Source organism: Choloepus didactylus, chromosome 7 (genome assembly GCF_015220235.1).
Source record: "Choloepus didactylus isolate mChoDid1 chromosome 7, mChoDid1.pri, whole genome shotgun sequence".
NCBI lineage: Eukaryota > Metazoa > Chordata > Mammalia > Pilosa > Megalonychidae > Choloepus > Choloepus didactylus.
The window spans coordinates 101,520,875-101,544,995 of NC_051313.1; the positions used below are offsets into that span (position 1 = coordinate 101,520,875).

General features: G+C 36.6%; 1 protein-coding gene across 1 annotated transcript; it reads left to right on the forward strand.

Moving 5' to 3' along the window:
* The first annotated feature begins 1,645 nt into the window (after nucleotides 1-1,645).
* Nucleotides 1,646-22,892, forward strand: CRISP1 (cysteine rich secretory protein 1). The gene is made up of 7 exons (XM_037844541.1): nucleotides 1,646-1,711; nucleotides 7,850-7,981; nucleotides 11,666-11,756; nucleotides 14,187-14,329; nucleotides 18,718-18,815; nucleotides 20,818-20,906; nucleotides 22,765-22,892. Exons 1-7 carry the CDS (start codon nucleotides 1,646-1,648, stop codon nucleotides 22,890-22,892), a joined length of 747 nt encoding a protein of 248 aa, XP_037700469.1.
* Nucleotides 22,893-24,121: the final 1,229 nt, after the last annotated feature.

Genomic DNA, 24,121 nt, shown 5'->3' on the forward strand with positions numbered 1-24,121 from the left:
TTCTTGTGATTGCTTCCAATTCTTGCACAGGATACAAATTTTGGCATTAAATTATCACCCATGATTGTACACTTTGAAGGATTATATGTTATATGGATATATCTCAATAAAATTGCATTAAAAAATTATCATCCATACATAGCATGGCACCAATTCCTAATGCATTCTCATAAAGCAATGATTTTTCACCCATTTGGGTCAGAAGAAAGATATTATTTCTGCATATAAAATATCCAGGTTTTATTAAGATAATTCCAATAATATAACCAATATTATGTGTTTTCAAAGGCATTCTACTGAATTAGAGTCCATTTATAAAATATAGTATGCTTTAAAGTACCTTTTGGATGAAGTCCATTAAGCTGATTGCAACATTCTGAAAGTAACAGTAGTTAACTCTAAGGAGTTGGTTATTTATGTCATCCTATAAATTTGAATGTCATCTTATCTCCAACATTTTTTACTTCATTCTAAACCAGAGGAAGCTGATTTCCAGAGAACTGGTAGATTTATTAATGGCATAGATAATAGAACTAGGACAGAACACTAGTATTTTATTTGTATACACACAATGTAAGTCTAAATGTATGTGTATGTATAGACATATAGTGTGTGTTAAGAGTATAAAATATTGTGTTTATATGTGTATATCTATATAGCGTGTGCATGCATGTGGGTATAAACATTAATGTGTGTGTCTATAACAATCTACTATTTTGCAGAAGATCCTTTTTATTTTTTGATTTCCTTAATTAACGTGAGAGTAAAATTATCTGCATTACTGGATTATTATGAGAATCAAGTAAAAGAATGAGATGCACATTTAATATCTATATTACTGTATTATTGTAAATCTTGGTGTGAGAGGGTATATGTGTACTTTGGAGGCAGCCAAAGAGGAAGAGTAGGAAGTTAGAGAATTTAAGCCTAACCTTATATTCTTATATTAGTGTGTTCTTATTTTAGTGTTCTATTGCTGGTATAATAAATTGCCACAGACTTGTGGCTTAAGATAATACAGATTTATTAACTTATATTTCTTGATGTCAGAAATCCAAATGGGTCTCACTGGGCTAAAATCAAACTGCTGGCAGAGCTGCATTTCTTCTGGAGACTGTAGGGAATAATATGTTTCCTTGCCTTTCCCAGATTCTACAGGCTGCTTGCATTCCTTGGCTCATGGACCCTTCCTCTATCTTCAAAGCCAACAATGACTGGTCAAGTCTTCTTCATGTTGCATGACTCTGACATTGACTCTTCCGCCTCCCTTTTCCACATCTAAGGACACACTTGATTACACTGGAGTGACCCAGATAATCCAGGATGATCTCCCTATTTTAAAGTCAGCTGTCTAGCAACCTTAATTCTACTTGAGATCTTAATTCCCTTATGGCATGCAATGTAACATATTCAAAGGTTATAGAGATTAGGACCTGGGCATCTCTGAAGGGCATTATTCTACCTTTCACATTTTTCTATTCCTCTCTGGTTCCCCATGACTAATATATTACACCATATTTTTTGCCTTGCCAGTCTTTTTTTGTAGAAAATACAAAGACATACAAGTGGTTCAAAAAAGGCTTATTACAAAACATTATCCCTAGATTGAAAATAATTTAAAATTCTGTTGCTTTTCCTTTTAGGGATGGAAGGGAAACACATCTTGTTTTGGGCTGCTGCTGTTGGCTTCCTGCCTGTCTTGGTCATAAGAGTAAGTGAATATTGTGTGTTTCATAATTACTTTTTAGATAAAGAGATAACTCTTAAATAGATCCACTATCTTATAGGCAATGTTGTGAGGACACTATACACAATACTTACCTGGTCCTCTCAATGGCTGTGTTAGACAAGTACTATTCTAATTTTCATTTTATTTTACTGTGCTAACATATATACAACATAAAATTTCCCATTTTAACAGCTTTCAAGTATACAACTTAGTGGTATTAATTACATTCATGATCCTGTGCTACCTTCACCATCACTCATTACCAAAATTCTTCCATCAAGCAAACTTTGAAGCACAAAGAAACTTTGTACCCATTAAGCATTAACTCTGCATTACCCCTCCCCACCCCTGGTAACTTGTAATCTACTTTCTTCCTCTATGAATTTGCATTATTCTAGGTATTTCACAAAAGTCAAATCATCTGATATTTGTCATTTGACTGGCTTATTTCACACAACATCTTGTCTTCATGGTTCATCCATTCTGTCACATGTAAAGAACTTCATTCCTTTATATGGCCAAAAAATATTCCATAGAATGTATGTATGACATTTTGTTTATCCATTTATCCATTGATACACACTTGGGTTGCTTCCACCTCGTACTTCTGTGAATAATGCTGATATGAACAATATTAATTGGAGTCCCTGCTTTCAAAATTCTTGAATATATACATAGAAGTGGAATTGCCAGGTCATATAGTAATTCTATACTAATTTTCTAAGGAAAAGCCAAACTGTTTTCAACAGCAGCTGCATCATTTTACATTCCTACTGTCATTCAGAAAGAGAGACACTTAAAGAGATGTAAACCCACTCCAATACAGATGTCAGGGTTGCCAACAAAAGCACAACTCACACAAGCTCTGATGGAAAGATGTTTTACCCTATTAGAGAAGAAACAGAGCATGGTCAGCTGCACTAGTGGGCATCAGATCCCCTTAGCCAGTGGAGTCTTAATCCATGGCCAACACAGGGAGATGGTCTATGTGCTACACACCCCTCTCTTGTGTTTGTGTGCCATAGTGGAGGAACCCCACTCTCTCCCCACCAGGGACAGATACATCACTGGGGTATGAGCTGGATGTCATAAAACATGCCCACCAGAATCAGACTGTCTCCAGTGAATGTTTACATATGCTTAGGAAAAGGAATCTAGGGGATTGTTGTTTTATCCTACAGAGTGATACACCTGGTCCCAAGCACAAGATACACTTGTGGGTCCCAGAGAAAGGTAGCAGACTACTCTAGGACTGTCCTCTACCACAGCCACCAACAGTGAGAAAGGGTACCTATTTCTCGTCGTCATCACCAACACTTGTTGTTTTCTATTTTTAAAAAAATTATAGCCATTCTAGTAGGTGTGAAGTGGTATTTCATTGTGGTTTTGTTTTGAATTTCTCAAATGGCTAATGATGCTGAATATCTTTCCATGTGCTTACTGGCCATTTGTGTATCTTTGCAGAAATATCTGTTCAAGTCTGCCCATTTCTTATTTGGCAGGTTGTCTTTTTTCCTTTACTGATGCTCTAGTTTGCTAATGCCGCCAGGATGCAAAACACCTTTTATAAAAGGGGGTTTATTTGGTTACACAGTTACAGACTTAAGGCCATAAAGTGTCCAAGGTAATGCATCAACAATCGGGTACCTTCACTGGAAGATGGCCAATGGTATCCAGAAAACCTCCATTACTTGGGAAGGCACATGGCTGGTGTCTGCTCTGGAGATCTGCTTTCAGAATGGCTTTTTGCCAGGACGTTCCTTTCTAGGCATCAGCTCCTCAAAAATTTCACTCTCAGTTGCTCTTGGGGCATTTGTTCTCTGTTAGCTTCTCTGGATCAAATGTCTGCTTTCAAAGGCTGTCTCCAAAATGTCTCTGTAAGCTGAAGCTCCTCTCTCAGTTCCAGTGCATTCTTCAAAGTGTCCCTCTTGGCTATAGCTCCTCTTCAAAATATCACTCTCAGCTGCTCTTCAGAATGTCACTCACAGCTGCACTGAGTTCCTTCTGTTTGTCAGCTCATTTATATGGTTCCAGTGATTAATTTAGACCCACCCTGAATGGGTGGGGTAACACCTCCATGGAAATTATCCAGTCAAAGTCATCACCCACAGTTGGGTGGGTCATATCTCCATGGAAACACTCAAAGAATTACAATCTAATCAACACTGATACATCTGTCCACACAAGATTACATCAAAGATAATGGCGTTTGGGGGAACATAATACATTCAAACTGGCACACCTGAGTTGTAGGAGTTATTTATATATTCTGGATATTAAACCATTATAATATATATGGTTTCCAAATATTTTCTCCCATTTTTTTGTTTTTTTCATTTTCTTGACCATGTTCTTTAATGCACAAAAATTTTTAATTTTGATGCAGTCCAATTTATTTATTTTCTTTTATTGTTCATGCCTTTGGCATAAAGTGAAAGAATCCACTGACTAACACAATGTCTTGAAAATATTGCCCTATGTTTTCTTCTTAAGAGTTTTATAATTTTAGCTCTTACATTTATGTTGTTCATCCATTTTGAGTTAATTTTTGTACATAGAGTGAAGTAGGGGTCTACTTTCAGTCTTACATGGGAATATTACATTTTCCAGCACCATTTATTGAACAGACTATTTTTACCTCGGTGGACTTGGCACTCTTGTCAAAAATGAGTTGGCCATAGATATGGGTTTATTTCTGATCTCTCAAATCTATTTCATTGGTCTGCCCTTGTAACAGCATCACACTGTTTTTTATTGCTGTGGCTTTGTACAAATTTTTGAAATCTGGGAGTGTGTACCTCCAATTTTCTTCTTTTGTAAGAGGGTTTTGCATATTCAGGGCCCACTATTCTATATGAATTTGATGACTGACTTTTCATTTCTGGAAAGAAGGCTATAGGAATTTTAACCAAGATTGCATTGGATCTGGAAATCACTTCTGGTAATATTTACATCTTGTTCCAGTTTTCTAAAGCTGCTGGAATGCAAAATACCAGAAATGGATTGGCTTTTACAATGGGGGTTTATTAGTTCACAAATTTACAGTTCTAAGGCCATGAAAATGTTCCAATTAAGGCATCAATAGGACAATATCATCCCTGAGGAAAGGCTGATGGCATCCAGGATTCCTCTGTCAACAGGAAGGCCCATGGCTGGCTCTGCTGAACTTCTCTTCTGGGTTTAGCTTTTGGTTTCAGTGGCTTTCTTCAAAATGTCTCTGAGCTTCTGTTTCATTTCCTATGGGTCCTTGTTTGCTTCTCCTGGGGCAAACTCTGAATTACATGTTAACTTCTCTCCAAAATGTGTCTCTTCTTCTCTGGGGCAAACTCTGGGCTTCATCTCTTATCTTAGCATCTTCAAATGACTTACTTTCTGCGTCTTCAAGCATCTGAGTCTGTGATGGCTCTGAGCTCTCTCTCTACCTTGAGCTCTCTTAAGGACTCCGATAAACTAATTAAGACCCACCTTGAATGAGAACCTAATCAAAACATTCCACCCACAATAGGTCTGCCCCCACAAAAGTGGATTAAAAGAACATAGTCTTTTATGGGGTACATAACAGATTCAAACCAGAACACATCTTAGCAATATTGTTTTCCAAAGACTAAGAGAACTGTGGGATACCATCAACCACATCAATATACACATTATGAGAGTTCCAAAATGAGAAGAAAGAGAAACAAGGGAAAAAAGAATATTAGAACAAATAATGTGTGACAATGTCCCCAGTTTAGTGAAAGATAGGAATATACACACCCAGGAAGCTCAATGAAGTCCAAAGAGGATAAACTCAAAGAGATCCACACTGAGACACATTATAATGACATTACAATTTGCAGTGACAAACTTATAGACTGCAGAAACTGTGGTGAACAGATGTATTTGTTTCAGGAGACCCAATTACTATGAACAGAAGAAAGTGATGTTGGGGGAGGAGGTTGTAGAGCTAAATGTCCTGAGTTTCAATGGGTCGGGGATTTCTAGAATAGCAAAAAGAGTTATAATATGGAAATGGCAAGGAGTCCCCAACTTTTCCTCTAGTCTAGACCAGAGCTATTAGCAGTCTTTGAAGCAAAAGTGACATTTCCTGTGTATGCAATCAAGGTGTGCCAGTTTGTATGTATTATGTCCCCCAGAAAAAGCCATGTTCTTTGATGCAATCTTGTGGGAGCAGACATATTAGTGTTAATTAAATTGGAATGTTTGGATTAGGTTGTTTCCATGGAGATGCATCCCACCCATCTGTGGGTGATAACTCTGATTGGATAATTTACATGGAGGTGTGGCTCCACCCAATCAGTGTGGGCCTTGATTAGTTTACTAGAGCACTATATAAGCTCAGACAGAAGGAGCAAGCTTGGTACAGCCAAGTGGGACACTTTGAAGAATGCATGGAAGCTGAGAGAGGAGCTGCAGATGAGAGACAGTTTGAAGACAGCTGTTAAAAGCAGACTTTTGCTCCGGAGAAGATAAGAGAGGACAAACGCCCCAAGAGCAACTGAGAGTGACATCTTGGAAAGAAGCTAAAGCCTATTGAGGAATGTCCTGGGAGAAAACCATTTTGAAACCAGAATTCCAGAGCAGACACCAGCCACGTGCCTTCCCAGCTAACAGAGGTTTTCCGGACACCATTGGCTATCCTCCAGAGAAGGTACCCAATTGTTGATGCATTATCTTGGACACCCTATGGCCTTAAGACTGTAACTTTGTAACCAAATAAACCACCTTTATAAAAGCCAATCCTTTTCTGGTGTTTTGCATTCCAGCAGCATTAGCAAATGGAACACAATGAAATGATGTCCATAAGGGACAATCACTAGAGGGGACTCCTGGATTCAGTATCTATGCCCTTACTCCATAACCTAAAACTATCCATATAAAATCCATCATAATATCTACTTCTATATTTGAGCAAGTATGCAAAGGGATCCTTTCCATTTAGAAACTGTGCTAAGTTGAGGAAGTTTCAGCAGTTGAGGAAGGTATAGATACCACTCAAATTGTACTTCATTATTTTTGACACATTTTTTATAAGATTTGAAGTATATATGATATCTTACACACACTCACATACTCACACACTCACAAACACATACATGGAAGTTACTCCTTATGGCAGTTAATGAATAGGGCAAAGATGTAGACTCGGAACTGATCACACTCTGAGGCTTTGTACTCAATAATGAGTTGCTAGTTTGGCTTCTGTGGTGGTTTGAAGCTGTATGTATCCCAGAAAATCATGCTCTTAAATTTAATCCATTCTTGTGGGTGTGAACCCATTGAAAGTAGAACTTTTTGATGAGGCTATGTCTGTTAAAGTGTGACCCACTTCAATCAGGGTGGATCTTAATCCTATCACTGGAGTCTTTTATATGAGAATGAAATTCGGAGAAAAAAGAGAAAGCCACAGGAGCAGCAACCAGAAGCTAAAATTCAACAGAGCCTGGAGGAGAAGGGAGAAACCAAGAGGCACCACCATGTGCCTTGCCGTGTGACAAACTAAGGATGAAGGATCGCTGGCAGCTAGCCCCGGAATGCCATAGTCCTTGGAGAGAAAGCATCTCCTTGATGATGCCTTGATCTGGACATTTTCCCAGCCTCAAAACCTTGAGTGAATGAATTCCCATCGTTTAAGCTGAACCATTTCATGGTATTTGCTTGAGCAGCCTAGGTAACTAAAACAGCTTATCCCAGACACATTCCTCTAGACAAGGATTCAAGAGCAAGTAATTTATGGAGAAGAGGAAGAGAAAACTTGTAGATGAGTGGGGAATGAGCCATATCAAGCCATCTCCTTTTGTAGTTTGTATTGCCCAATAACGAGTGCTTTAATATGGCCCAAAGAACCAATTATAAATTAGGTAATCCTAATCACAGAATATCCAAGGCACTAATCTATAAATAGTGTTATAATGCCAGACTGATATCCAGAAATTCTCAAAATTAGCACTGAAGAAAAAATTAATATAGTGAAAAATCATCAATTCAAAAATGCTGCATATGACTGTTTATTCACTTTAAACTACAAAAGTGTATTACCTATAGATCTGCAAATAATATATTTTATGTGATGAATTCTGTTTAAAGGAAATAAGACTAATTAGCAATTTCTCGTAACAGGCAAAACCACATGTTAGCATCCCATATAAGATACTCTTCACTGATTCAGCAAAAGTCCAAGAAGAAATTGTTTCTGTACATAATAACTTCAGGAGAAAAGTAATTCCACAAGCCAGCAACATGTTGAAGATGGTAAGATTAATTAAACGACAGCTACAATGATGTTGGCAACAATAATAATGATTTTAACTGAGTTATTAAGTTCTAAGCACTTTCAATATACTAACTTGCTTGATCTTCACAAACAAACCTGTGATGTAGCAGCAGAAGAAACTGGCACAGAGAAGTTAAGTATCTTTTACAAGACCATATAATTCGTAAGTGACAGAGCAAAAATTCTAGACACAGGCACTGTAGCTTCTGGACACAGGCACTGTAGCTTCATTCTTAATGTACCCTAGGATGGGGTTTCTCAAACTTTAAGAATCACCTGGAACACTTCATGAATCACAGATTCCTGGGCCCCACCCTCAGAGATCCTGATTCAGGAGGTTTGGGGAGGGGTCCAAGAGTTTGCATTTCTATAAGCTCCCAGATGATGCCGATGCTATTACTCAACATAGTGCCCTTTGATTAATAAATCATGCGAAGCATTTCATAGCTGTTTTCATGGAGCAGTAGTCAAGAAGTGAAGACACTGGTCTGATTCTAAGTGAGGTATGTTACCAAGTAAACATTGGCAGATCTATTTCTCAGTTCCCTCATATCTCATAAAAGGAGAGAGAAATTGTCTTTTCCACTATAAACTGGATGTATAAGCAGAGTAGGTGCCATGCTTCCAAACACATTTATAGAAGTCCCAGGCTCATCAGGTGATTAGCCTCAGATTTATCATCTCACAAAGTCATCATTCAGGTTTCTGGGCCACCTCGCCCTGGTTCCTTAAACCCTTGGCTAGTCCAGGGTAATGAGAATTAGAAGTAGTGCAAGCCCTGGTGGGGGAGGGGGCAGTGTGTGATTCTAACCCACACCAACTTCCTCATTCAAGTGAGGCAGGAGGGGAAGCAAGTGAACAGAAAAATGATATTGAAATTGTACTTCTTGGTCATCATAGAATCCAAAATGTTATCTGAACAAAAGAATTAAAATTAACAGCTACCGTTGACACTCTTGTGTCTAGCATGCAGACGGTGCTTACCACTGCCAGGCACTCTTCTAGTACCTTATTGCATCAACTCTTTTAATTTTCCCAATAAATCCTGTGAGGTAGGTGATACTACCATCTCCACTGTATGATGATGAAACTGAGGCACAGGGAAATTAGGTAGCTTATCCAAGGTTCCAGGTGCTGGAGCCCAGATTCAAATGCACATGGGTCGCCTGCAGGGATCCTGCTCTCACCATGTACCTCGCTCAGGGCACACAGAGTCCAAACTCCCTAGTTTTTAGATGAGAAAACAAGTGTGGCTAGATGGGAAAGAGGTTACAGAATAAATGGAAGATACAGCTTCTGATTTCAGAGACATTATTAGAGAGTTAAGGAGAATATAAAGAAAATATCATAAAATAATACAAGAATGAATATATTCAAGTGTGACCATATGAGAGATCAATAAGATAAGAAATTAAGTGTACCAGTAAAACTGAATAAAATTTCAAAGGAAATATGAGAGTTGAGCTGTTCCATAAACCATGTATAGGATATGTATAGAGAGGAACTGTTAGAATTAGCAGCAGCAAATTTAAGGAACAGTAGGGCTAAAGTGGCAAACACTCCTGCCTGGTGGAGATTTTCCAGAAAAGGGAAAAAAAAAAAAAAAGTTAGGACCCAATTAAATAGAACTACTAGTTGAAGCTAGAATTAATAGCTCAGATTTGGTGCAACAACAATGAATACTTACTTTTTGATCTTAATCATGAATGTATCACAAAAAAAGGGAGTCTTTTACCAATGTTAATAAAAGGTAATGTCCCAGGTAGTGTCCTTGAACTGCAAACTGGAAATAATGGGTGTTGCAGGTAGGTTGCCCCAATAAGCAGACTGAGATGGAGATTAGCAGACAGAATATTTCTTGGGGAATGACCTCCAGATTTACATCCACCTGTGGAGGTAGGGAGAGAAGCAGGATAGGGCACAGAATCCCATGGGAAGGTATAAAACTGGTCCTTCCGTATGGTTCCGAGAAAAGTGGCCTGGCATTTACACTTCCCACATTAACCAGCTGTTAGATGAGGGCTTCTCTGAGGAAGGAAGTGTGCCCATGAATAAGGGCAATTCCTAGAAAGGGCAGACAGTAAGAGCTGCTGTCTGTGGGCAGGACTCAACTGCTGGGGAAATAAGTCTATCAGTCAGAAAGGGACCTGGGTAGTACATCACAGCACCTAATACAAGGATTTTTCCAGGTAAGTTCCAGTACTTTCTCAGAATTTAGTAACCTGTCATACTAGGCAAGTTTTCTTTACCAAACAGTACAATGATATTCCCACTGCAGGAATACTGGGCCAGATGGGATGTGTTCTGTCAGCTTTCCTACTTCAGTTAGACTTAGCCATAACAAAAATGCATTTTTAGAGCATGAAACAATCAGAAAATGCAAAAACATCTTTTTACTCTGTGCTAAGCTAATGAGCTATTTGGGAAATGCAATGCCCCTGCTTAGAAATGACAGACTCACTAATTCATCTCACAGTTTAGCAAATTCATCAATTTGAAGGGTAATCTGGGAATCCACCACAAGATGGCAGCACATGCATATACTGTAAAAGTTATCTTTGCACCAGGGAAATTATTGAAAATCTAAAGTGTCATCCTAAAATTATGCTCTTCTAAAAAGTAGCTAAATGTTTTACATAAGCCTATGATTAAAAACAAATACACAACTTTTGTTGGTAATGTATATGCAGATATAGTGGCAGGTCTTTAGTGGATTTATATACAGAATGACATTAGGAAAAAGTGTTAGGGCAATCATTCGTCACACAGGCCCCTTTCTACTGATAAAGAAGTTCTACCTTTCACTTTTACCTGGAGAACAGCTGTTGCTGAGATGTGCCTGATTAAAAAAAAGTTTCAATTCAGCACAATTGACACACATTTAAAGCTAAGTGTATACACTCTGGAGCCAGACTGCCTGGCTTCAAATTCTGTTTTTGACAATTATTGACTAAATGACCCTGAAAAGTTATTCAACATCTCCGTTCCTCAGTTTTCTCATTTACAAATTGGGGATAATAGTACCCATCTTGTAGAGTTGCTGTGAGGATAAAGCGAGGGAAACCATATACAGAATTAGTAATAGATACTGGTATGTAGTGTCAGCTATTTTTTTATTCACAATTTTTAATTTGAGATGCCAGACATTGTACTTGCCTATAATCATAGGTATCATTTATTTATTGAGCATATAGCATAAGATTTAGTATATGGTAATGGTAGTGCATGAATGCCACTTTTAAATTTTGAACAAACTTTTAGGTGTGAATTATGGTTCACATCTGGAAGATAAAGAAACTGAGATTTGAAGAAATTAAATAATGTGTTCAAAGCAAAACTATTAATAAGTGACTGGGGTGGATTTCCAACCCTGTTCCATTTTACCCAAAGCATTTATTTAAACTCTTTATTCCATCTAAGAGAAGCTACATCTGAACTTCATTATCAAATTCTGATTTTGTGAATCAAGGTCTAATATATTAAATTGGAATATTTGTCTTCCTTTTCCATTCAGAATATTTAATAGTAATATCATTACTTAAATGTTCAACCTAGAAAAAAGAAATTGTCCCTCACCTCGGACTTTTATAAACAATAAACTAGAACCTTATCATGGAGATATTAATATTATCATATGCTTGGCCTTTACTCTTTCACTGTAGAATTGGAGTAAACATGCTGCACTAAATGCCAAAAATTTGACATCGCAGTGTGATCCAACAGAGAGCAACCCACTTGAGAGACGAATTACAAGTAGGTATATGTCTCTATGACTCATCTTTGTGTTCATATATCCCTGAGGGATTGTTAAGTAATGGGGCAAGGGGGAGTTTAGTCATCCAGTCTGTATTTGCATTTGCCCCACACATGACACTGAATTGTAGTCTAATACACTGTTTTATTATTATTAATTTCTGAAATTTGGATATTCAATTTTTCAGGTTCCAGGTTATATCTATCAGGAGAAAAGATTCAAAGCTTTCAATGTTACAGAATAGTTGAAGAGTGCACTGGTGACTGGATAGGAAGTTAGATAGCTAGATGGTTTCCACTCTTTGTATTCATCTAGGCTGCCAAGAAGCTAAGCTACAGCTGTGAAATGAGTTCTATGCAATTCTATAAGAACAATTTTAGGTGCTCAAAAATGAGTCTATATTGTGGAAATATGATCACCAAATAAATTAGGTGGTTCACTTCCAGTTTTCAGAAAACTGTTAGAACTTCCTAAGCAAGTAACACTAATAACATTTATGATATTCTCTAATTTTTATTACAACGTAATAAAAATAATGTAACTTCCTTATCTACAGATTATTGGGCACCTTGAACATACTCTATATCCTTGTTGAAGATTAATTTTCAGCAGGCAAATTAGACGAAGCTATTTTAGTCATTGTCCAAAACCCTTACCACAAAAGAAATTTCCCATATTGTATGCTTTAGCATTTGTCACTTGCCAAGATTTTTATTTAATATCTCAAATTTACCGGTTTTATATAATCATAGATAGGATTTTTCTATCCCATCATTTACCCACTTTAACTATATATAACAAGAAAAAGCAGCAGGTAAAGAACTTTAGAAAGGAGCAGTGGGTTACAGGAGTCAAGAGGATTGAGGTTATGTTTTTACAAGCAACAGTTGGGCAACAGCAGGACATAGCACCATCGACCAGACAAACTTCCTCAGGTCACAAAATTGCTCACAAAATACTGAAAAGTAGAAGGAAAATATTGACACTTTATTTCACATGAATTGATCTGATCTTCTTCATTGGTCTGATTTATGTACAGTGTCAAAAAAAAAAAAAAAAACAAATACAAAAAAACAAAAATAAATCTGAGCACTCCAATAAATTTGGTCCAATGAAACATAGTATTTTTAAAAGACTCTTTTTGAAAATAGTCTCTTTAGGTAAAATACTGTTCTCTTGAATTCCGTCTTCTTCTTCTCATTCATCCTGGAACACCCTTATCAAATTTTTGTACCATTCCCAGGGCACCTGGAAGCTTCAAAGATCCCAGCACCATACCAACAGGCCACAGGTTCTAATAGTTTGATCTATACACTGTAAAACCCCTAACACAGGGCGTTCCTCAGAGTTTGATGATTCCCACTGATTCTCCCAAGGAAGCATACCAGTAGCCCCAATTTCCTAGTCTTCCTTACACCTTTCTAGATGTTTCTAAAGCTTACCACCCCCATTGAAGATAGGCACTGATGAGACAGAGGACCAACAATTTAGGGCAGGAAATAAAGCCTCTGACATTTAACTTCCTTGCTCTTCCTTTCCTCTCCACAATCAGTATGTTATCACTTCAGCCTTTGAACTTAAATGCATCTTCTTCCAAAGTGGGGAAGAAAACTGCATGGCCTCGGTTATTGCAAGCTTATGTTGCCTACCATAGAGAAGGAACTCTATAACCTGAGTTGGATATAGCTGATGCTTAATGTATTAAGGACAAGAAGTTCACACGTTTTAGCCAGTTTTCCTAAGCCCCAACAATTTTCTTCATGTGGAGGGTTTAAATATGGATGGGGTGTTCTGAGAGAAGAGACACAATACACTGAAAAAGAGGGCAGGCATGGTTGTTAAGGAAGACTACCCAGATTTGATGTAGACACATTTTGGGGGCCAACCCTGAATTGGAAGGCATGGCCTGTCGGAATTGAGATGAGGGGAGGAAGTTAGAAGAGGAATGGTTGGACCAGTATGGGGCTGTGAAGTTGTGAGTCTGGGAGAGAATTGGGGGACTGGTAGTGATGAATTAGCAATGTGGCCTTCCATACTCCTGAATGCCATGCTCCGTCAAGAGCCCACACCACTAAATGGATGACTAAATGAACATATGCTTATTTCAAGTTGCTTACATGATGGATGCCTCTGTGTAGGCCTGTTCTAACTCATAGGCCACTATGATTGGGTATCGTTCTTGTTCATCAACTTGAGATTGAAATGTCAGTTGATCTGATTTCAAAACTTGCATACCATCTCCTACTGTCGATCTCTCACTAAACATGAGCACCACATGCTAATTCATTAATAAAAAATATGAGCTTACCTCCTCATATTAGACTGCATAAACTGACTGGGCAAGTATTTATAAAGTAAAAATGAAGAAAGTATCTTTGTTCAATATTCCCAGATTTTCAGAGTAATTCAGCCCCTTTTCCTCTTTTTAGATGGCTTTTGTGGAGAAAATTTGCAATGGACATCGTATCCTATCTCATGGTCAGATGTAATTGGAATCTGGTATAATGAGTCTAAATACTTCACATTTGGGGTATGGCTCCCAAAAGATGAAGTGACTGATCATTATACTCAGGTAACCTGTGTACTGGTGAATATACACATTGGTTAATTGACTTTTATGTTTTAAAAACGTATGAACAGTTGTAATTTACTGTCTTGTTGCAAACTTACACTTGGGCCACTGAGTTCCTCTTATAATCTGGAACCCAAAGAAATGTGATTCCCCTGATACATGACTTAGACAAGATGCTCAACATGTATTACTTCCCTTGTTACCCAACTGATTTTTCAGAAGTCACAAACTCATAAAAATCAATGTCTTTTGTAAATTGCATTTATATTTGTAAATGATTAAAGTAATTCTAAATTTATTAGCAGTCTCTCTTTCCTTCCCTCTGTCTCTTCCTTCTTCTTACTTTCTCATTCTAACTCTGATTCTCTTCCTGAATCACCAGAGACACATGGATGGTAGCTGTTGTTTTAATACAGTGTGTCATGTGCATGCTCACAATGTACCGTTTGGCCAATGGAACCACGTCAAGCTATCTACTGCATCCTTTTTGCCTTGATTCCGTCAGACTGTGAGCACTCCTTGGCCTTAGACTTGGCAAAATTTTCCAGGATCATCTTGTACTGTACCTATCCCATATAGAAACCATCCATTTCTCCAAGGACTTCTGGTTCCTTTTAGTGGGAAATAATATTTAGAAACCAATGTCAGGGATCTAGGTGAGTTCAAGGACAGAGAAAAGACAGGGTGGGGAGGGAGAAGTAGGAAATATTAAACAGTATAGTAGAAGGAGATGAGACCAGAAAGGAGTGGGTCCTATCACTGGGGCCTTGTTAGCTATTGTAAAAGTTTACATTTTATTTTAAATCTAGTGGGAAGTCATTTGTTTTTTGCTTTTTGTTTTGTTTGTTTTGCTTTTTTAAGCAAGGGAATGATCTGATCTGATTTTTAAAAGCACCGGGCTGCAGTGTGGAGAATGAGTTAAATTCACAAAAATGACTTTGAATATCTAATTAGGTGGAATATTTTCCATTAAAATATAAACTAACAAAATTTCATCATTTAAAAGTTGTAAAATAACTATTGTCTCCAAAGCTCAGACCCAGATTTGTCCACCAGTGAATTTTACAAAATCTAAAATAACACCTACTTAAAATAAAACCTACTCAAATTGACTGTTTTTTCAGGTTTTTCCTAGGCATTTGCACAGTCCTATGCATGTGTGTAGCCTTCTAAGTCCCCTGAAATAGAACCTCAGAGCTTTTCAAATCCCTGTCTATAGACCTCTTGCTCCAGATTCCCTTTTAAGTGTTCAGTCAGGCTCTTGTTTGCTCCAAATGGTATAGAAGCCTCAGGCATTTGTGATGTGAAACAAATGCTGCTGATTATTATTTTTTTATTCAATTTTACTGAGATATATTCACATACCATAAAATCATCCATGGTGTACAACCAGCTGTTCACCATACCATCATATAGTTGTGCATTCATCACCCCAATCTACTTTTTCAACATTTTCCTTGAACCAGAAAAAGTGAAAATAAGAATAAAAAATAAAAGTAAAGAACAACACCCAAAATATCCCCCCTCCCACCCTATGTTTCAGTTACTTTTTTGTCTCCATTTTTCTACTCATCCATCCATACACTAGATAAAGGGAGTGTGATCCACAAGGCTTTCACAATCACACTGTCACCTCTTGTAAGGTACATTGCTATAAAATTGTCTTCAAGAGTCAAGGCTACTGGGTTGCAGTTTGATAGTTTCAGGTATTTACTTCTAGCTATTCCAATGCATTAAAACCTAAAAAGGGTTATCTACATAGTGCATAAGAATGCCCACCAGAGTAACCTCTCAACTCCATTTGGAATCTCTCACTGCTGATTATTTTTAATGAATGCTTCAAGATACGGCTTTTACCACAGAGCAAGCTGTGAGGTTAAATAACAACAAAATGTGGCTCTCCAGGGAAAGCTGAGACAGATCGAAACTTCTTGAGATACTCCACACCTCATCTTCCCCTACTGGTGGCTGCAATGCTGCTAGTTTTCACAGACAATATGGTTGCGAGGCTGCTGGTTTTCAAGGCTACTCTGGGGTTGGGAAAGAAGGACGGGAGGAGGTCATTTAAAACCAGTGGCACAAATGATGCTGTTATTTTTGAGGTTCTGCAGTTTGTCTTGAATAAATGCTTCTCAGATTGTTGCAGGCCTTTGGATAATGCCTATATTTCTAAAAAATAAAATTGATTTTTTACAATTTTGCCAGTGTTTTAGTTGCTTCTATGGAAGGGTGGATTTACAGAGATCCTCAATCTGGCATTCCAGAAGTTCTGCCTCTGCATTATTTCTTTACATGGCTGTTTCCCTCAATAAAAGGCAACCCTTTGAAGACTAGATTAACAATGATTTTAAAAGCCAGAACATTTAAAGGCCATAGACTCAATCACTTAACATTGGACCATCTATTCACATAATCAATCTTACTAAAATATCGGAACATAAAAATAAAATGATCATCTGGAAAGCTAAAATTCTGACACATTTGTGGTATCAATTCCTACCACCTAATTCTTTAAGATAAAAATGAACTAGACCCACTGTTTCTGTCATAACAGCATTGGCCCCATGACTCTAATAACTTAATTCTGTTCTTCAAATATCCTTGATTCACTTCCTTCAAACCCAGTCAACCCCATGTAGGAAATAAAACACTTTTCATAAAAATGCTTTATTTCCTTGCCTCTTTTCCCAATATAAATTGAGAAAACAAAATCAAATTTGTTTTCTTGTGTTTACAATTTTAAACAACAGAAAATACCAGTATTTCTAATCATCTGTACCCTGTGTAGACATATTAACATGTTGATAGAACAATTTCATAAAACAAAAGACTTTTTCCTGAAATTATTTTTGGGTCTAAAGACCCAAAGAAAGCCTGGTATCTTCATTTTTTTCTTGGATGTGAGTTGAAGGAGGGAATAAACAAATTCATTCAGTACAATAATCTTGCTCCCAATTAATACAAACAAAGAGCATGGAAAAATATGGGTTCTATATATTCTTAGGCAAGCCTCTTTTTGAGAGATGAGGTCTATGGCCCTTCAATCTGGGCCAGCTTGTGATTGCTTCAACCAATAGGGTATAGCAGAAGTGATACTATGTGATTTTCAAGGCTAGTTCATAAAACTCTGTGCAGTTTCTGCCTTGTTCACTGGAACGCTCACTTTTGGAGCCTTGAGCTGCCATGTAAGAATTCTGATTACCCTGATGTCACCACAGTATGAGAAGGAAGCTGCAAATATTTAAATCCAATTCATAAAGTTTATATTTGTAGAACCAGATAGAGCAGGAGTTTTGGTAGAGGCTTATACTCATTAGTAGCACGTAAACCAAATGGTGCTGAAGGAGACTGAAGCCAATGAAAGTCTCCCTCTGAAAGCAAATGAGACATTTTATCAAAATAAGGCACGGTAAAGCACTTTGATTAAGAATAAGGAAAAAATCTTTGGCAAAGTCTCCAGCACTAGCTGAGCAAGATGAAACCTATCAAGGCTCATGTGGCAGTAGAGAGCCACTTATATGCTTTATTATTTAATTCCCACCATACACCTATGACATAGAAGACAGTATTATTATGTAGATACATAAAGCAAACAGCCAGGAGGTGGTAGAGATGGAATTTGGACCTGGGTCACTTTGCCTTGAAAGTTAATGCTTGTTAACTGAGCAATAAGAAAAGTTCCTTCCATACTTTGATTTCTATATGACCACCAAGCAGCCTTCTTCATATTACCTGATTTACCAAAAAGCTTTGACTAGAAGAAGAACATGAACTAGGGTCAAAGAAAGCCACTTACATTTCCTCGTGAGAATTTATGAATAGATTTTCTAGTTCCAGTAAGACTGAATCAAGGACAGTTGACACAGGGTTCTGATCATCCTTGAATAAGCTCAATAATAGGATCTAGGAAATGAGTCCCATACACAGCCATCTACAGTTCACGGCAACATTCAAGCCCCCTTTGAACATCAGCCTATTCATAACAGAATGATCACCACCTCTTTATTTTTTTAAAACCTACACACTCCCACCCCATCAAGCTCAATATCCCAGAGAAAAATACAGAGATTTTTAATACGAAGTATATTCACAGTCCCAACATGTTTCCAAAGAAAAATAAGCAAAGCAGAAAATGCCAATCATAAAGTCACTTTCCCGTCAGCCTCATTTTCTCAGAATGGTTTCTCTTGGTTCCAGCTGTCTGTGTGTATGTGTGTGTGTGTGTTTCTAACATACAGAAAGTTTTCTGTTTCTGTGACTTCCTGTAAGCCTGTTCAAAACAAACCTAAAATCAAACATGCATTTACTATTAATTGTGCATAATAATATTGATATTGTATTCATTTAGTGAAATATCAAATCTGTAATAAAGTAATCTATCTTTACAGGTTGTTTGGGCCACTTCTTATCTCATTGGCTGTTGTTTTTCATTATGCTCCAGAAAGAGGACAAATTACTATTTCTACATGTGTCACTATTGCCATGAGTAAGTATTGTAGTTTGGTTTCTCACAATATTTATAAATGTGCCCCCCTGAAGAAACATAAGAGACATGATCTAGTCTTCAAACCATTATCAAACAGAACTCAAATAAATGTTTTATTTCAGTTAGGTAGATCTTTAGAGTACAAAATGTCATTGAGTCAATATCTGAAATATATAAATATATTTATCTTCATGTTTTTCTTTATATCATATTTTTACTAAATAAATCTATACCTCATTACTAGAATAAAAAATTCAGAACTATTTACCAGAAGCTTGCTATATAATATTGATTCTACAAGTTGATATTAAAGGGAAATAAACTTGAGCTAGCTTAAGCAAAGAAACAACGATATTTATTTCAAAAACCTAGAAGTTGTTTTAGAACACAAGTGGAGACTCAAGAAGGAAATAATCTAAAAAAAAAGTCTAGTATTCTTTCCTGTACTTAGTTTTTTGGGGTCCAAAAATTGATGTAAGTCATCTCTTTAGAAATTAATTTTACATGTTACAGATTCTATCACAGATATAAGTCACAATTCCTAGGAAAGATAATTTATTTGCTTCAGTGAAGATCTGGTATACTCCTTTGTCCCATTAAAGGTGGTTAGGGACCAAGATCAGAAAAGACAAGGATAACTGCAGGGATCCACCTGGGTGACTCTAGTGATGGCTATCAGAGTAGATTGAGCTAAATTATAACTCCCCTGGTTGTTGACTACAAACACCAGTTTAAATATCATGTCTGCTAATGAAAGATGAGGACAGATCTCTTGTCTCCTTCAGCCACTTGTATTTACACGGTCAATACACAAGTCTTTCCTCTACAATATGAGCTCCAAGCATGGTGTTTAACCACTGTCAGCCATGGGTGCAGCATAATAAAAGGTGTTCAATATGAATCAATGAGAATAATTTATCTGATGATATGCTACCATAATGACATTTTAATTGGGGTCATCAATATCATTAAAGTTTCTCTAGAGAGATAATATGAATTATTGTTTGGTCATACTGTATGTTTTGTTGTCAGTAGTTAATTTTTCTCTTGTAATTTTGTTTATGTAACTTGTTCTGAAGGCAGTAAAAATCTCTGTGCCCCTACAACTCATCACCTGCATTCAAACTTGCAGGGGTGGGTGGTCTGTGGTGAACTTCTGACAATACAAAAAAGAAAACATCCGGGATATTATAGGTGAATTTTCTTGGCTAAACATTAGGCCAAGTCTCCTGACTAAATCCCTTACTGAATTAAGTAATAAGTAAACTTTTTAAAGTTCAGATATGAAAGAGACGAACATTAGTTGCAAATTTTTTAACCATAACATTTACTTTCTTTTTGAAATGATATTAAGAATCAGATATCCACATTGTATTCTTAGACCTCTGCATGTGAGAAATGTCTTCTCAAAAGTTTACATAAGCCCGGAACTGGTAATCCTCACTTCCTCCTCCCACAAACATTTTAGTTTTATACATGTTGATGGACTTTCTTCTTTTATCCACATGTTTTTCACTAAAGACACAAGTATGTGTCAAGTTTGTAAAAGTTCTCATAACATCGTACAAGATAAAATGAGAACATCTCAATTTTTAAATCACTTAATTTTTTTTCTTAACATTATTAAAAACCATGCCTTCTTTATTAATGGTTTACCAATTCCTTCTGGGTACAAATGAGGTATACTGTGCTATTGTAAATGGCTATAGGGCCCTCCTTCCATTTCAAACCAGACTGCCCAAATGTCCCATGAAAGAGGTGCAAATTGACTGAAAAAAATTCTGTGACATCCAGAGTTACCTGCTGCACATGCTAAAAAGAGAAATTACCATCATTGTAAGTCTAGAAATCTCATACCCATCTTGAAGATTATTACTGGTTTTATATAAGTAGATTTGCACAATTTGTTTTAAAATTTGTTGTACACAATGGGGAAAATGTATATGTATTTTCCAAACATGAATTTTTATTAGACCAATTATCCTTTTTTTTTTTCATTAAGGGGAAATGACCCTAACACAATAATTACACCTTATAACATGGGAATCCCATGTGGAGACTGTCCAGATTCCTGTGAAGATAAACTTTGTAGTAAGTTTTACAAATTCAGTTTGCTTAAAGTCGACTGTTGATCTGGGAGCAATGTGTCTTTTAAATCAAGCATTTAACAATAGTATACTTTTCTAAAATTTTCACCCTGCTTTCCCACAGGAAAGATCAACGTTATTTCTCCTTTCCTGTCCCAAAGGGACCAAAGAAGGCCACTTATTTAATCCATTGCAATGGAAATTTGAATGCCTAGGTCTTAGAACTTGAGTCCCTACTCAAAGGCTTAGCTTTGGTGATAAAATGTTACCATAAGGATAAATTTTTCTCTGCTCTCTAAAAGGTTTCTGTCTCCCTTATTAAGCAGCCCCTAAATGATGCATATCGCCTTCAGCTTTACCAGTGTACTCCGGTGGTTTGCTGCTCCACCACTCCCCTGCCTACCTGAACAATTTTCATGACATGCAATTTCTTACTGAGTGATCTACCTTCTTCAATGCTTTCTCTGAAATAACAGAGAGTGTTTTTTGACATGCACACTACCCCCTTACAGCCCTCCCTTTTATTTCTTGAGTAAACCTTAGCTAAAGGGAGGTATTAAACAAATGGGTACCAATTACATGTTCATTCTATTAGAATTTCGTTTACTAGAAAGCCATGCAAATGCATTCCTTAATCCCACAATAATTTTATTATGAAAAATTTAAAAGTCTGTGGAGAAATACCAAACCCAGGAAAACATATCCTGAGTTCTCAGACTTGGAAGGCCAGGAGACTTATTTTCCTTCACCTGACCAGGTCACTCAATTTGCATGTTTTGTATGTTTTAGAAGAACAAAAAACAAATAAACTATATGTAAACCCATCTACGAAATACCCTCACAGTAACCATCAGGCCAGTGCTTGCTTGACTAAACAAATGAACACCATTATCTAGTGAAGTTGATGCATGAAATTAACCATCACAACTTAAAGATATTGATGAAAATAGTAAAAAGTAAAACATAAAGTGTAAAATTTATAAAATTGTTATAAACTTAATGATGACCACAATTTATAATTGAAAGAGAAGAGATGTAACATAAAAATTATCAGGATTAATAGTGCATATTCTTAACTCAAGCAAAAAAAAAATTATATTTGGCTTCATATTAAAAAAGTTGTCAAAAGATAACATTTATTAATTTTGACATTTGGGGAAATTTAGGCTAAAGAATGCTTTTGTAAGTTTTTTTAATAACCTTTACCAGAATTTAAATATGGTGAGTATCTCAAAAATCACTGGAGAATTTTGTGTGCATTTCTACACATGTATGTACATGGAATGTATGGGGTAAGCCTGTACATGGGATAGAGCCAATTGAAAAAGCACTGCATTGTTAATTGAAAATATCTCTGTTGGAGAGATTATATGAGATTTTTGCCTATAATAGATGGAATTTTTTTTTAATTTTTACATTGAGCATATGTTACTGTTATAATCCAAAACGAAGGTTTAACCATTTAATAATGAAGCATTACATAAATAGACTACTTACAATGAGTGAATAAAAGTTTTATTGCTTTATTTTACATTGCTAATAGCATTGATGCTTTCATAATGACAGTGTAATTGACAAAGATGATTCATCTCCAATTTTAGATGTACCCTTCCTACCCCAAAAATATCTGAACAAAAGAAACCTGTTTTATATCAACTAGCATTTTATCTTCTTTTGATAACTGCCCTCAATTCACTTATCACCTGTTCTCTACTCAGATTTAATTAACTAATGCTAATCATATTTAATTAGCTATTGCTCATTAAATCTGTGTATGTATCATTAAGAGTATGGTCTCTTTCTTCAATTACTGTGATGTTTTGGGACAATGTTTTATAACTACGAGTATTATTTCATTTCAGCTAACCCTTGCCCCTATGCGGACGAAGTCATTAACTGTAAGGAACAAATAAAAACCCTTGGATGTAAGCACAAGTCAATTGAACTACTCTGCAAAGCTAGTTGTCTGTGTAAGACTGAGGTAAAATAACCCATTGATTCCTATACCTTGCTATAAAGATACGGAGATGTCAACTGGATTATTCCCTTTGGCTTATTTTGTTCCAGGAGCTGTTACTGAATTTCATTTGGTTTTACTTGTATCCAAGATCCTAAATTTTACTAATCAATAAGGACATCAGTTTATTAACAATAATTCCATCCTCTCCTGTACTGAAACAGCCTGAACTAACATTGTTTTAACCTTTATTGATGGAGTTAAAGGTCGAGTTCAACACTGGCCTCATATTTAAATCACGATTTATAGGTCTTAGGTTGGCACAAGTCAACAGATGGCACAACTCAGTCCTTGCAATAAAACCTGTGCTAGAGCGGAATCATGGAGTACTGAACTCATGTCCCTGCTTTCCCCATGACCCTAAATCCTTCGTGTCTGTCTTCCTTGCTCAACTAACATCCACTAATAATTCTTCACTTTTTCATTTTATTTCTACTTCAAGTTAATCATTCAATCCATCCACAAAGCAAAGAGTCTGCTCTCATTACTTGCAAAGTAAACATTACATAATTGGAGGTAGTTTATATGTATCACGTATTATCATTTCCATACATGCATGTGAAGCAGGAATAAAAACATTGTGTAGCATTAATTTAACCAAATATGTATTCAGCACAGATTACATACAAGGTCTAATGTACTATAGAAGAGGTAGTCTCCCTCATTTTAAAGAAATTATGGAAGATACATAAGCAAGATAGCATATTAGAAACAAATAAGTTCCAGAAGACAAATCATTAATCAATCAGTACTGCCACATGAGCACAGAATTCGTTCTGTTTTGAGAGTTAGTGAAAGCCTCATGATTAGAATGAAGATTATGCATGAAAACCTTAGATTCAAGGGTGCAAGGAATGTGATCATTTTGGGACAATGGAACAACCAATGGAACAGCAAGTAAAGGCCTATTAATTTAAAATGCATGGAAGACTTAGTCTTGAATGGTTTGAATTGCCAGAATTTTAACCTTTTGAGTCTCACACAAATACCCCAATTCCACTTACTTTTATATTTCTTTACTCATTTTAAGTTGGTATTTGGAATAAAGAGGGCCATGCCTCTCATCCATTCTGCATCATACGGTGGTACATGTCCCTGGGTGCAAAAGTTTTTGAAACTCCAGGAATAAAGATAATTTGAGGATGATCCCTCCTTGATATGATGCCAGGCTTCTGAGAAACTGTAAATGCTTGAGAACCACT